This window comes from Coffea eugenioides, chromosome 4 (assembly GCF_003713205.1).
Source record: "Coffea eugenioides isolate CCC68of chromosome 4, Ceug_1.0, whole genome shotgun sequence".
Taxonomy (NCBI): Eukaryota; Viridiplantae; Streptophyta; class Magnoliopsida; order Gentianales; family Rubiaceae; genus Coffea; species Coffea eugenioides.
In genome coordinates, this window is record NC_040038.1 from 39,127,083 (window position 1) to 39,141,444 (window position 14,362).

A 14,362-nucleotide genomic window follows, 5' to 3' on the forward strand; every position below is an offset into this window, starting at 1 on the left:
TTAGAAGGTGCCCTTTCAGGTTTTCACCTAGAGACATAGATAAGATAAATTTAACCCCAACCGTATCACTGCAGTCATGCTCTGATAATGAGTAGCATCAGTGAGACAATCTTCTCTGACATGTTTCAGAAAAGTTTGTATTTACATAATTTGCTAGTTGATTAAGAAAATTTTTTTTTCAAAATACTGCAGAAGATGAAATTCGGCAAAGGAAAGGTTAAGGCTTGAAAGGCTTGACAGCGGATCATATGATGGGTTTGCAATCATTTGAGATAGCATTCTGTCAAAACTTACCCCGATCTAGGGTGAGAAAGAGATAAAATTTGCCCCAGTTTAATTCTGGCAGAGATAAAACTTACTCTTCCCCTTTTTTTTTATATTTTCTTTTTTTTACTTTTCTTTTACTTTTACTTTTTTTTTTTTTTTTCAAAGAAACAAAATTGCCCCGGTATAGGGGTTAGTGATCTTAAGGGACTGCCAAGCGAGAAAAAAAAATGTGGTTATGAAAAGTCAAAAGGGAAAACAGATTAGGGATAAGACATCGAAATGGAACAATGAGAGGAAGTATGCCTTAAATCCGTCTCTTGCAGTATTTTTTAAAGAAAATTTTTATAATCAAATGAAAAACTTTTTGCACATGTCTGCATTGATTGGTTGGGGAAAAATTTGACCGTCCATTTCCATAAGGATAAGCGCTCCTCCGGATAGCACTTTCTTAACAATGAATGGTCCTTGCCAATTGGGAGCAAACTTCCCTTTAGCCTCATCTTGCATTGGAAGAATCCGTTTCAAAACCTTATCTCCAACTTCAAACAAACGGGGCTTAACCTTTTTGTTGTAAGCACGGGCCATTCGTTGCTGATAACATTGTCCATGACAGACGGCATTCAATCTCTTTTCATCAATTAGAGACAACTGCTCCTGACGTTCTCTAACCCATTCAGCTTCTTCTATCTGAGCTTCCATCAGAATGCGCAAGGAAGGAATTTCAACTTCTGCAGGCAGGACTGCTTCCATTCCATACATAAGAGAGAAAGGAGTTGCACCAGTAGAAGTTCTGATGGTAGTTCTGTACGCCATTAGTGCATAAGGCAGCTTCTCATGCCAATCCCGGTGTGCTTCAGTCATCTTACGAATAATCTTTTTCAAATTTTTATTTGCAGCTTCAACGGCTCCATTCATCTGAGGCCTGTAAATGGCCGAATTTCGATGTTTAATCTTGAACTGTTCACATAATCCATCCACCATATCATTATTGAGGTTCTTGGCATTATCAGTGATCAACGTCTCTGGTACCCCAAAACGACAGATGATATTATTTCTCAAGAAATCCGACACCACTTTCTTAGTCACATGCTTATAGGATGCGGCCTCAACCCACTTGGTGAAATATTCAATCGCCACTAAAATGAATCGATGCCCATTTGAAGCAGAAGGATCAATAGTTCCGATCACATCCATTCCCCAGATCGAACATGGCCATGGAGCAGTCATACTATGCAATTCTGTAGGAGGAGCACGTATAATATCACCATGCATTTGACACTTAACACATTTTCTAACAAAATCTACACAGTCATGCTCCATGGTAAGCCAAAAATATCCTGTTCTCATGATCTTCTTAGCCAGTAGATGCCCATTCATGTGTGGCCCACAAACCCCACTATGCATCTCTTTCATCATATAATCGGCTTCCTCTTCATTGATGCATCTCAGAAGGCCCAAATCAGATGTTTTCTTGTATAGCACTTCTCCATTCAAGAAGAATCTTGATGACATTCTGCGTAAGAAAATTTTTGCAACAGAATCAGTATCAGGAGGGTAGGATCCTGTTTTCATGAATTCCTTAATATCCTTGTACCAGGAGCGACCATCAGTGACCCTTTCTGTAACCAGACAATGCGCTGGCCTATTCTGAAGTTGAATCTGTATAGGTTCAATCACCAGCTCATCTGGATGTTGGATCATCGAAGACAGAGTAGCTAAAGCATCAGCAAAGGCATTACGAGTGCGGGGAATATGTCTGAGTTCCAAATTCCTGAATTTGCTGGCCAAACTAAGCAAGTTACAATGATACAACATAATTTTTGAATCCCGAGTTACCCACTGTTTAAGCGTCTGGTGCACAAGTAAATCTGAATCACTGAATGCTATCAGATCCTTGATCTCCATGTCCAATGCCATTTTCAATCCAAAAATACAAGCTTCATACTCAGCCATGTTGTTGGTACAAGGAAATCGTAATTTGGCAGTAGCAGGATAATGTTTCCCTTCAGGCGATACTAAAACTGCTCCAATTCCAGCTCCAAAAGAGTTTGACGCACCGTCAAAAAATAACCTCCATCCAGGATACTGCTCACTCATGTCCTCAACCGCTCCAACGAACAGGATTTCTTCATCAGGAAAGTAGGTATGCAATGGCTGATAATCATCATCTCTTGGATTTTCTGCCAAATGATCTGCTATAACTTGACCCTTGACTGCCTTTTGTGTTGTGAAGACAATATCGAATTCGGAAAGGATCATTTGCCACTTAGCCATACGTCCCGTGGGCATCGACTTTTCCAACAGGTATTTCAGAGGATCGGAACGGGAAATCAAGTAAGTGGTATAACCGAGCAAATAATGTCTCAATTTCTGAGCTGCCCATGCTAAAGCACAACAACTTCTCTCAAGGAAAGAATAGTTGGCCTCATATGCTGTAAATTTCTTGCTCAGATAGTAGATGGCTTGTTCCTTTCTCCCAGACTCGTCATGCTGTCCCAGAACGCATCCGACAGCCTCATCAAGAACAGACAAATACATAATCAGAGGTCTCCCTGGCTGAGGTGGCACTAAGACCGGAGGATTTAACAAATAATTCTTGATCTTATCAAAAGCCTGTTGACAATCTTCATTCCAATCCATTGACGCATTTTTTTTCAACAATTTGAACAAAGGCTCACAGGTAGAGGTTAACTGTCCAATGAATCGGCCAATGAAATTGATCTTTCCAAGAAAACTTTTCACATCTTTTTGACATTTTGGAATGGGCATATCTCGAATTGCTTTTATTTTCGCAGGATCTATCTCTATGCCCTTTTTGCTGACAATAAAACCCAATAACTTACCAGCCGGAGCTCCAAAAGCACATTTTGCAGGGTTCAACTTCAAATTATACTTCCTCAATCTTTCAAACAGCTTCTTTAAATCAACCAAATGGTCATCAACCTTCTTGGATTTAATTATGATATCATCCACATAAACCTCCATCTCCTTGTGAATCATGTCATGGAACAAAGTAGTCATGGTTCTCTGATAAGTGGCTCCAGCATTTTTCAGCCCGAAAGGCATCACTCGATAACAAAAGGTTCCCCATGGGGTGATAAAAGAGGTTTTCTCTCTGTCTTCTTCTGCCATTAAAATTTGATGATACCCAGCAAAACAATCACCAAAAGATTCAATTTCGTGTCCAGCAGTATTGTCCAAAAGAATATGAATGTTTGGCAAAGGAAAATCGTCTTTCGGACTGGCCTTATTCAAATCTCTGTAATCAACACATACTCGCACTTCACCAGATTTCTTAGGCACTGGCACAGGGTTCGATAGCCAGGTGGGATAATGAGACACCATGATTATCTTAGCATTGAGTTGCTTCACAACTTGTTCCTTTATCTTGAGACTCATTTCTGGTTTGAATTTACGCGGCTTCTGCTTTACAGGTAAAAAATTTGGATCAATTGGCAACCTGTGAACCACTATATCTGTAGAGATCCCTGGCATATCATCGTAGGACCATGCGAACACATCTTGAAATAGCATTAAGAATTCAATCATTTCCTCCTTCTGTTTCTTATTCAAATGAATGCTGACTTTAACCTCTTTAACCTCGGTCTTAGTGCCAATATTGATGATTTCTGTTTCTTCTAAGTTGGGTTTGGATTTCTCTTCATACTGTATTAAATCTCTGGAAACAGACTCAAATTCTTCCTCATTGTCGCTCTCGTTTTGAATTTCAGATTGCATGATTTCAAGCTCATGAGAGATATCGAGATTGCAGCCATCGAATTCCAAAATGGTGACATCCAAAGGGTCGAAGGGTTTTATTTGTGGCCATCTGAAAATGAAATAGAACATATGTAATAAATAAATAGAAAATACAAGAGAAATCGTCCATTTCATTAAATTCAAAATGCATTGAAACTTCACAAAAGGCCAAATACACAAACATGATTGCCATTTAAAAACATATCATCCATTCCAATCATTTTTCTTCAACAAAACAAACAATACAAACTGAAATGGGAATAAAACTTCAGAAATTAAAAGCAATTTATTTTAACAAAATCTCCAGACTATCGTGCAATCTAGATATGAATCTAGACAAAAGACAATCCCCTTAAATTTACCGAAATTCCCTTCGAGAGGGAAAATAATCAGCAGTCCAATTTTGAATGGCTCCCTCGATAATTGGCAAAAATTCTAAATTCTCTGATGGCTCCTCTTCATCAATTGCCCCGACAAATAATTGAGATAGGTCCACTTCAATTTCTTCCACAAAATTTTTTGTTTCTGGCATGATCACTTCTGATGGACGAGGAAAAGTGTGATATAGCGGCGGGATATTTAAGGCAGTTTGCTTGCCCTTCTTTTCAGCTTGTTTTCGAGCTTGCATTTCCTTTCTATCCTTAGCAGTCGGATGAAATCCCAATCCAAATGTATCCTTCTGCGTCGGGATCTCTATTGGCTCCAAAATTCCTTGTAATTCTCTCCCAAGACCTTTTCCTATTTCGTATCCGCCTCGGATCATCTCCCTCGCCATCATAATACTGGCATCTGGCAAATCTGAATGAGTTAGAGACTTATCCCTGGATGCCCATCCCACAGAGACGATGTCAGCAACATGATGAGCTGAAATTGGATTCCTTTGTCTGTTTTCACCATTGAATTTTGCATCAACGATCATGGTACAGTCATCCTCAGCAAACACAGTAATGAGTTGATCATTCGCAATAAATCTCAATATTTGATGCAACGAAGATGGCACTGAATTGGAAGCATGTATCCAAGGTCTTCCAAGCAAAATATTGTAAACGCCGGAGAAGTCCATGACTTGGCAAGTAACTTGGAATTGAGCAGGGCCTATCTCCAATACCAGATCTACTTCACCCATAGATTCCCTTTTTGAACTATCAAATCCTCGAACCACAGTTGCAGATGGACGGAGTTTAATATCAAGAAATCCAAGCTTGGTGAGAGTGTTCCATGGACAGATATTCAACGCTGACCCATTATCCACTAAAACCCTCGGCAACAGCTTTCCATTGCAACGGACTGATATATACAAGGCTCTGTTATGCCCGATCCCCTCTACAGTCAGATCGTCATCAGAGAAGGCAATATGATTAGCAGCAAGTACATTCCCCACGATGTTAGAAAATTTATCCACCGGAATATCCTTAGGGACTTGAGCTTCATTCAGAATTTTGAGCAATGCTTCTCTATGTAGCTCGGAGGTCAAGAGAAGATTCAGAAAAGAAATTTGAGTAGACATCCTATCCAATTGCTCCACTGTTTTGTACTCACTTCTCTTCAGCATCTTTAAAAAATCCACAGCTTCCTTTTCAGACACAAGAGGCTTGGGGGTTGAAGAATTATCCTTGGCTTTGAATTGAACGCCGATTTCGGAATTTTTCGCAACTTTTTCAAACCTGGCAATAGTAGGTACCTCCTCCTTCAAGCATTTTTTATCTCCAATCAACAGACTAGGTTCCTCATAGTTCCATGGTATCTCTTGCAAGTTATTGACAAGCATTTGTTCTGGAAATTCGAGAATAACAGGCTCTGATACATCCCATTCAAAAGATGGCAGATCCAGAATAAAAGGAACTTTGTTAACCTCGGAAACTCCCCCTTCTGCTATGAATGGCTCTTCTTTTTCAAACACAAAAGATTTCAAATTTCCCTCGACATTATCCTTAGTCATGGACTTTTCAACAGGCGACAGTTTTCTCATTCTCGCATGATCAGCCTCCATCACGCCAAACACTTCAGTTTCATCTACAATGTACTGAGTGGGATCTACACAATCTTCATCAGCGATGATAACTCCCACAGTGTTCCCATGCTCAGGTAAAGGATTCTTACTAACATTCGGTCCCTGCTCTCCCTTTCTTCTAAGAACGATGTCTCCAGAATCAATCATATCCTGGATCTTATGTTTTAGAGCCCAACAATTGCCAGTGGTATGGCCTGGACTTCCAGAATGGTAGGCACAGATTGCTTGTGGATCATAACTGTCAGGAGGACCTCTGGGATAGAGTTTGGGAGGAACAGTGCTAATTTTTCCCGCTGCTCTTAACTGCTCATACAATTGATCAATGGGTCGGCCCAAATTGGTGAAGGTTCGAAATTGCCTTTGATTTTGCACTTTCCTGGTTTGAAAAGGATTTTGAGAAGGGTTATTATTTTGTAGGGTTGGTCTGGGATAATAATTGGGACGGGAGTGATTTTGAAAGATAGGTTGTGGAGTCGGAGGTAATGGTGAGGTATTCAAATGACTTGGTCGGGAATGATGGAGTTGGGTAGTAGCGTGGTAGACTGGTTGAGCGTTGGTGTAATACTGGTAAGGAACAGAATAGATGGGATGGTTTTTGGGTCTAAAAGACGGGCCTTGATCCCATATAAAAGCAGTTTCTCCTTCTTTCTTCTTGAATTGGGACTTTTTCCCAATGTTGCTTTGATTCTGTAGAGCATCCAATTGCAACTTCAATGCCGATACATTAACAATCTTCCCTGCCTTGACAAACTCGTCGTATTCCTCAAACTTGTTAATAATAGCGGCAAATGAACTTCCAGTCATGCGAAAAATCTCTTCGAAGTAGGGTGGATCATGAGCCTTGATGAAAGTACGAACAATCTCCTCCTCAGTCATGGGTGGCTCCACTTTGGCAGCTAACTTTCTCCACCGCTTTGCATAGGTCTTGTGATCTTCCGATGGCTTTCTTTTTGTACCCTCCAGTGTTGTTCGTGTTGGTGCCAATTCACAATTAAACTCATACTGCTTCACAAAAGCTGTTGACAGATCTAACCAAGTTTTTACCTCTCCAGATTTCAAATTTGAATACCAATCTAGAGCGTCCCCCTCTAAACTTTCCGGAAATAGACGCATAGGCAAATTTTCATCATCCACTGGCTTACCTAACTTGTTGGCAAACATCTTAAGATGCGTCTTGGGATTTCCAGTTCCATCATATTTGCTGAATTTGGGAGTTTTGAATCCCAATGGTAGCTGAATATCTGGGAAAAGACACAATTCATCGTAATCCAACCCACTATGCCTGCTCAATCCTTGATTCTTTTTCATAAAATCATCGAATCGATCCAATCTTCTCAACAGATCTTTGTCAATAGGCACAGGTTGTTCTTCTACCGCCGCCTTCCCTTGAGCTGCAGTGTCCAACACAAAAGGTGCTGCAACGTGATGGTGAGGTTCCTGAGGGTTGGGGGGAACGTTCAGATTAGTTTGTGGATGGGTTTGAGGGATTTGGTTACTGGTTGGGTTAATCAGTATATAATTCGGATGCGTATAGGAAAGGTCTGAATTTAGTTGGGTAAAGGTATTTTCAAGGGGATTAGCGAAGGAAGGAAGGAAAGTTGTCTGGGCATTGGATGTGTGAGGTGGTTGATTGTCTTGTGCATGTGGGTGGGTATCGACAGGTTCTCGGTCATTTGGGACACCACCACCGCTATTGCTTGTTACCAACTGATCAATGACAAGCCTCTGTGCGGCCATTTCAACACTTAAGTCATTGAACTTGTCAAGTACCTCACTTAACTGAGCTCCCAATGCTGTGAAGTCCGGTGATGTAACCATAGCAGATCTTTCCGAAGCCTCAGGCATTGAACTCATGTTTACAGGCTGTCTCAAGGCTCTACTTCGAGACCTGGTGATGATGGGGCTTCTTTGGGTAGCAATTGTGAAAAATATCTGCAAGTGGGAAAAAGAAACTGATTTAGGAGTGGATCTTCTGTCAAATTGCTGTAATTTATTCAAGAAAAAGAAAAAAGAAAAAAAAAATCATGAGTTAGTAGATATCTAAATAATTCGGATGCATGTCCTATGGGGGAACCCTTTTTGTGCCAAGGGTCGGCCTAATATGATGCAACACCTTCGGGGTAAAATCCCAATTTCAAACCTGTAAGTGAATGTAGAAATTCTCATTAACCACTGACAAGTTCAATCATTTTGTACAGCTTCATTGATGGTTCGATTGACCATTTTTACAAAATCCTCATGCCTTGCTAAACTAGTACGTTGAGACTCCTTAGACCTTCCTATACTAAGCTTCCGAATTCCTTCTCGAATTTTGTCAAATGCATCCAGGGCTCTCTCCAACTTTTCAGTTTTTCTTGTCTCCCACTTTAATTGCGCTCGAGCGTCTTCCAGGGCATGGTCGGCCACTATGAGTTGCAATTGATAATCCTCGAGTTCTTTCTTCAGCTTGTCTATCTGCTCTTCAGGGCTGACAGGAGCGGACTGTGACTTCTTTCGAGCTTGTTCAATTGTCAGTTTGATCCACTCATTATACTCTGAAATGACCTTAGGTTCCAATTTGTTCACTTGATCCAAGTGCAAGCTCTCTAAACTAAGAAGATTTCCCCAAGCTTCCAATACCATGCTCCGACTTTCAGCAACTGTGTTGAGTCTGATATTTTCAAGCCCTTGTATCATCGAAATTCTTTGCGGATACCCAAATTGCCTCATGACTCGTTGCGGAATATATGCGACCAATCCATTGGTGCCTGCTAGGGGGATAAAACTGTGTTGGGTAGTCGTGAAAACCGGATCCCTAACTTTTGTCCAATCCAAAACCCATTGTATTTTCTCAGGTGTCAAGTTATCGAACTCTTGAATAAACTGAGTCGGAGATGCAATTCGATAATACTTTTTGACCCTTTCTCGGTGTGATTCGATCCAATTCTCTGCGGGGAGACAAGATCCCAAAGGATTGAGCGTTCTCTTCGCTAGATGCTCCATTGCCCACATTTGGAGTATCAAATTTGACCCATAAAAAAAACCTCTTTTCTTTTGACATTCAGTAGCGGCCATGAAGATGTCGGCAATGATTACAGGCACCAAGGTAGGGGTCATTCCATTAATCCCTGAAAATAGGCTCTGAACCATGTTGATAGTGAAAAATGTGATCTTTCCATGCTTTTGCGGGAACAACAACAGATTGATCAAAGCTAATCCAAACGCTTGCACTCGCTTCTCTACCCATTGCTCCTTACTTATAAAAAAATCGGTTCGGTACTGTTCATAGGACCCTCTTTCTCCAAATCGTTCATACAGAAACTCTAACGGACACGATCTCGCATCCGGATGTTGGTTCATACTAACCTGCCTTAATCCCAAAAACCTATAAAACTGTTCCCTTGTTCCATTAGTTGGATATATCATAGGATAACCTTTCCCAGGTATCTGCAATAATCCTTCTATTTCTTCTAAAGTTGGTGTTAGTTCACATTCACCGAATCGAAAAATAGAACCTTCTGGATCCCAGTACTCAAGTAGAGCTTGAATGATTGCAACATTTGGAGTTATGCTTAGAAGACTCGGTAAATGTCCCACATATTTGAACAGTCTTTTCACCTCATGTGTCATATTATTTTTCCAGTCTGTTAGTTCCCGAGGTATCTGGTTCAGCATTCTGCACGGAGCCATCTGAGGAGGAATTTCACTCTTAGTACCTTACCTCGGGATTTTACCCCTTAGGCAATACAAAATCATAAACATGCAGGTCTCATTGGATTACATATCCGAGACAAAAGGTGACTTATTCCTACCGTGGGATTTCCTATGCGGCATTCCCTCTATGGTTAATGCATGATGACAATTTATTAAAGCATATTAAATATACAATGAAATAATTGAAATGTGACCTAAAGGTGCCCCCTTTAAATGCCGGGGTAAGCCTAAAATGATGTGCAATACATATGCATACTAAAATTTAAACATGCTTGATATAAGAGGCGGTCTTATCTTAAACGAGTACCATGTTAGGACTCTTATTTCTAAAGTTTGTGTATGCAGAAAAAGGGAAAACAAGGAGAGGTTAGTTCAACAAGTAACATATAACACGTTGTGACAATAAATGATACAAGAATGAAAAGTAAATAAAGCAAAGAAAGAGGGGTGAAATCCCCCCCTCGTGCTTAGTGTTCCTAATTGGATATGTTGACTCTATCCTAGGTAATTTCTAATATGGATGCATGAGGTTTGGCTTACTAATGCATCTAGACTCGATAAGGTTTCAGGCTCCCAAGCCTTCAGACCAAAAAGTTAAGGGTCATCAATCCCAAAACCTTTGGTCGGTGGCTTGAGTGATCCCTTAGGCATCGCTATGGGCGCAGAGCACACCATCCGCCTACCTAAGGAAATCGATCCTAATCCTACAAGGAGATGTGGGATGGCGCCCACGAGAAAAATAAAAAAAGGGTAAAAATAATGCATGCACGTATGAAATGCTTCCTTTTGAGGGGAGAGATTATAATTAAAACACGTGTGGAGGCTCTACGGTGATATTTTCCCCCACCCAAATGCAATGCGCGATACGAATAAATAAATAAATAAGCCATTCATCACATACACGTAAGACGAGGAATGATTACGAGTGTGAAATGCAAAACATCCTAAAAAAGAAAAATGCAACCTAAAACATCCAAATATGATAAATATAAGGGTTAAAAAGAGAAAAGACGACTAAGCCAAGTGCTTGGACTCTCTAACGTTCCCCAGTGGAGTCGCCAAGTTGTCGCGCCCCATTTTTCGCGATGAAAAAAAGAAAGAGTTTATAAAAAGATGTGACTTATTAATAATAAATAAAAAAGGACCTAAAATGGGACTTAAAAAGAATGCGACAATTTGGGTCCAAAATTTAGTCTAAAAGGGTTTTTAAGAAAAAATTGGAGTCGCCACTTGGTATGGAGTTTTGGTGTACCAAGTCACCCAAGAAATATGATTTCACAAAATAAAATAAATCAAAACCCTTTTTGACAACTCCAGGTCTTTGAAAACAAGAGAAAATAGGTTCGGGAGTCACGGTTGAAGAAAGGGAAGGCAAAGGTTTAATTAACTCAAACCTAAGGCACCCTTTCAACCTAGTCTAAGCTAGTTGCGAGGTTTAGTCAAAATTTTCCTAATCTAACCCTTAATTTTATCATGTTTGGATGTTTTCTACATGGATGCAAATCTAAAAATATCGAAAGGGACAAAGTGTTCATTCAAGGGTTTAATTGGACCAATCGCATTAATTGCGAAGGCCACAATGATTCCTTGAAAGTGTCACGAATATGCGAATGATGAAATTAAAATAAAAGAAAAGAAATTAAATTATATACATATATAAATGATCAAAGAAAAAGGGAATGCAACATAAAGGGTACGGGAAGCAAAAACTCGTGACATAATTTTCTTATTCATGGATTAATAGGGTATTTAAACTAAAAAGTTATAATCACCCATTTTCCATGTTTGAAAAAATAATTATCCTAACATGAACAAGCAAATGAACTAGCTTAAATGAGATGCAATTCTAAATGGCATGATTAGCACCTATAGCGGGTAAGGGATAATATAATAGGGAATATCATACAAATGAGAAAAAGATCCTAAAAATGAAAATATGCATGAAAATGTGGTGAATAGCATACCAAGATGAATCTAGCGCAAGATGACCTAAAGGGTCTAGCGTTGGACTAGCCCATTTCTAAAAATCCTTACTAGCGTTGGACTAGCAAGTAAGCGGAGGGAGAAACCACAACTAGCGTTGGACTAGTGTGGTGACGTCATACATTAACAATTCATAGTGAAACAAATAAAACATAAATTAAAACAAATAAACACATAAGAGCACGTAGCACATAACACGTAAACATAATATCTAGATGCCAAAATCCTAAGAAAAGCGGATAAAACACATAACACATAAGCCACATAAACACGCAACCTATCTATTACATCGGGGAGCGCCTAACTACAATCTGGAAGGGAAAAATATAATAAAACAAATCTAATTATCCTATCTATTACATTTTTGAGGTATTTAAATGCCTCTTGAATCATTGTAAAAAATTAACTAAAACATATATAAGAAAATTTGAATGAATATTTAAATCAAATAAATAAAGCATATATAAACATATAGACACATAGGAACACATAAGAGCACATAAGAGCACGTAATTGACATTAAAATAATAAAAATAGGGGTACCTCCTGTTTGAAGTGGTGACTAAATGGAGTCAAATTGTCCTATTTATACTCACAATGAACAAAAGAATCATGGCACCAATTTAATTGAAAAAAAACAATAATAATAAAAGTACTAAACTCACGCTAATATGTCAAACATAAAGAAATTTAAAACATCTAAAAATTACAAGTTGAATATGTTCAAAAGTAACATAATTAGTTATTGAAGAAAAGAAACAATCATAACAAAGAGAGCCAAAATTTGCCAAGGACTGAATTGCAAAAATTGAAAACTTTTGGGGGACAAAAATTATATTTTCCAAAGTTCAGGGGTCAAAATTAAATAAAAGATAAAATTCAAGGACCAAAATGAAATTAATTTAAGGACCGAGTTGAAAAGAATTTAAATGTTCTGGGCCGCAGTGAAAGTACTTGAAAGTACAGGGACTGATATGCGAAAACATTTTCTTATTCCTTAACAAATCAGGCCACTGGGCCATCATTTTATTTATTTCTGGGCTAAAAACTACCTAAGCCCAACCGAAATCCAAAGCAAAAGGAAAGAGCCAGTCCACTATTCTAACCTCAAGAATAAATCAACCAGCTGATGGGCCTTAACCCTTCAGCCCAGGACAAACCCAAATGAAAAAAAAACCTAACCCAAATCCAAGTAACCCAAACAAATAGCCAAATCCGATTCCCCTTTCATTTTACCAAAACCCAACAAACTAATAGTTGAACTAAAAAATGTTAAAGTTTAATTTCATTCCAAAATCCAGAATTAATTAACTAAAAGCACAATTAAAACATAAAAAAAAAGATTTAAGCTTGAAAGGGGTAAAAAGGATTGATTTGCAGAAGTTTTTGGGCTTTAGTGAAACAAGGAGAGACTTGAGGGGTTAAAGTGAAATTGGCTAAAATTTCCCATGCAAAGCTGCGTTCTTCTTCTCAAATTCAGAAGCTTTCTGCAACCTTGCTTCGCGTAGCATTTATGTCAGATGCAAGCAACCAAAATCCAGTCAAACATCAAACATTAAACATTCAAACTAAAACTACATGACTTGCAACTCTAATCATCAAAACTCAACCAAAATCTAAACTAAAGTGAACCATCCAAAAGATACAAAACAAGAATAGACGCAGCAAATTCTATGCAACAATTCTTCTGCAACCTTCTGGGTTTGCTGCAACATTCTTTCTTATTCCACCCACGTATGTTAATGCAATAAAAAAAAACTCAAGTAAAACCCACTAGTTTATCAATCTAAGACCAACAAAACTTCCACCCATTTAATTTACATAATCTTAAGCTATGGTGCACACTTTGAAAGATCAAACACGGAGGATTTAGTTGAGGAAAAACAACAAACAGCAAATGGCTTTGGCTTTTGAAAGAGATCGGACCTGGAACCCCCAAGAAGCAAAAACTCTGTGGTTATAATATTAAAACTAACATCTAACCATCTCTAATACTCTTTTAGTAAATCTGTAGCCATCAAAACCCAAATCTTTGAAGCAATAAAGATCGTAAAAATGAAAAAACTAACAGATACATGTATCATCGAAGAAAATTCATGCAATGCTTCAACAAAATCTTATAAAAAATGTTAAATGGGCAAACTTAAGAGGTATTCGTTACCTGCAAGTAGTTGGGGACTGAATCAATGTGAGGAAAATTAGGAGCTTGTGCCTGGAATGTTGGACACGAAGCAGAAATTTTCTTTCGCCCCCTCTCCAGTCTCTTGCTTCTTGTCCCTTTTATCTTGGATCCGTTGCTTTCCTTCCTCTTTTTTTTTACCTATTCTCCCCCCCTTTATCTCGTCCAAGAGAAAGTGCCAATAATAGAAGCCAAAAGCTCCTTTTCCTTCTTCTTTTGCTTTTTCTTTTTGCCTTTTTCATTCCTTTTTCCATTCGTTACTGGAAATGTGTCTGCCAAAGCTTGGTCAAAGCAAAATTTGGTGGCCATCATGATATCTAAACATCATGATGGCCAACGCCACTTCCTCTTATCTTTTTTTCTTCTTTTTTTTTTTTTAAGAAACAAACCTGGAAATACATATATATATAAATGTAAGAAAATAAATAATTAAATAAAAAGTATTCAGAAAAACATAAAATTTAACAAAA

The 14,362-nt window shown here is 38.7% G+C and overlaps 1 protein-coding gene across 1 annotated transcript; it reads right to left on the reverse strand.

Annotated features, from left to right (window-relative positions):
* Positions 1–615: 615 nt before the first annotated feature.
* On the reverse strand, positions 616–13,956 carry LOC113769327. The gene is made up of 7 exons (XM_027313785.1): positions 13,875–13,956; positions 8,234–9,706; positions 4,389–7,969; positions 2,325–4,096; positions 1,583–2,270; positions 1,139–1,495; positions 616–1,030 (listed from the first exon to the last, which is right to left on the reverse strand). Exons 2-7 carry the CDS (start codon positions 9,704–9,706, stop codon positions 616–618), a joined length of 8,286 nt encoding a protein of 2,761 aa, XP_027169586.1. The 5' UTR covers positions 13,875–13,956.
* Between the last annotated feature and the right edge of the window lie 406 nt (positions 13,957–14,362).

Excerpts from the sequence above, each read along its gene's own strand:
- LOC113769327 (XM_027313785.1), bottom strand. The coding sequence starts at position 9,706 with ATGGCTCCGTGCAGAATGCTGAACCAGATACCTCGGGAACTAACAGAC. Across the intron at positions 7,970-8,233 it reads ATCGAACCATCAATGAAGCT|ATATTTTTCACAATTGCTAC; the intron begins GTACAAAATGAT and ends TCCCACTTGCAG. Across the intron at positions 4,097-4,388 it reads CCCTCTCGAAGGGAATTTCG|ATGGCCACAAATAAAACCCT; the intron begins GTAAATTTAAGG and ends TTTCATTTTCAG.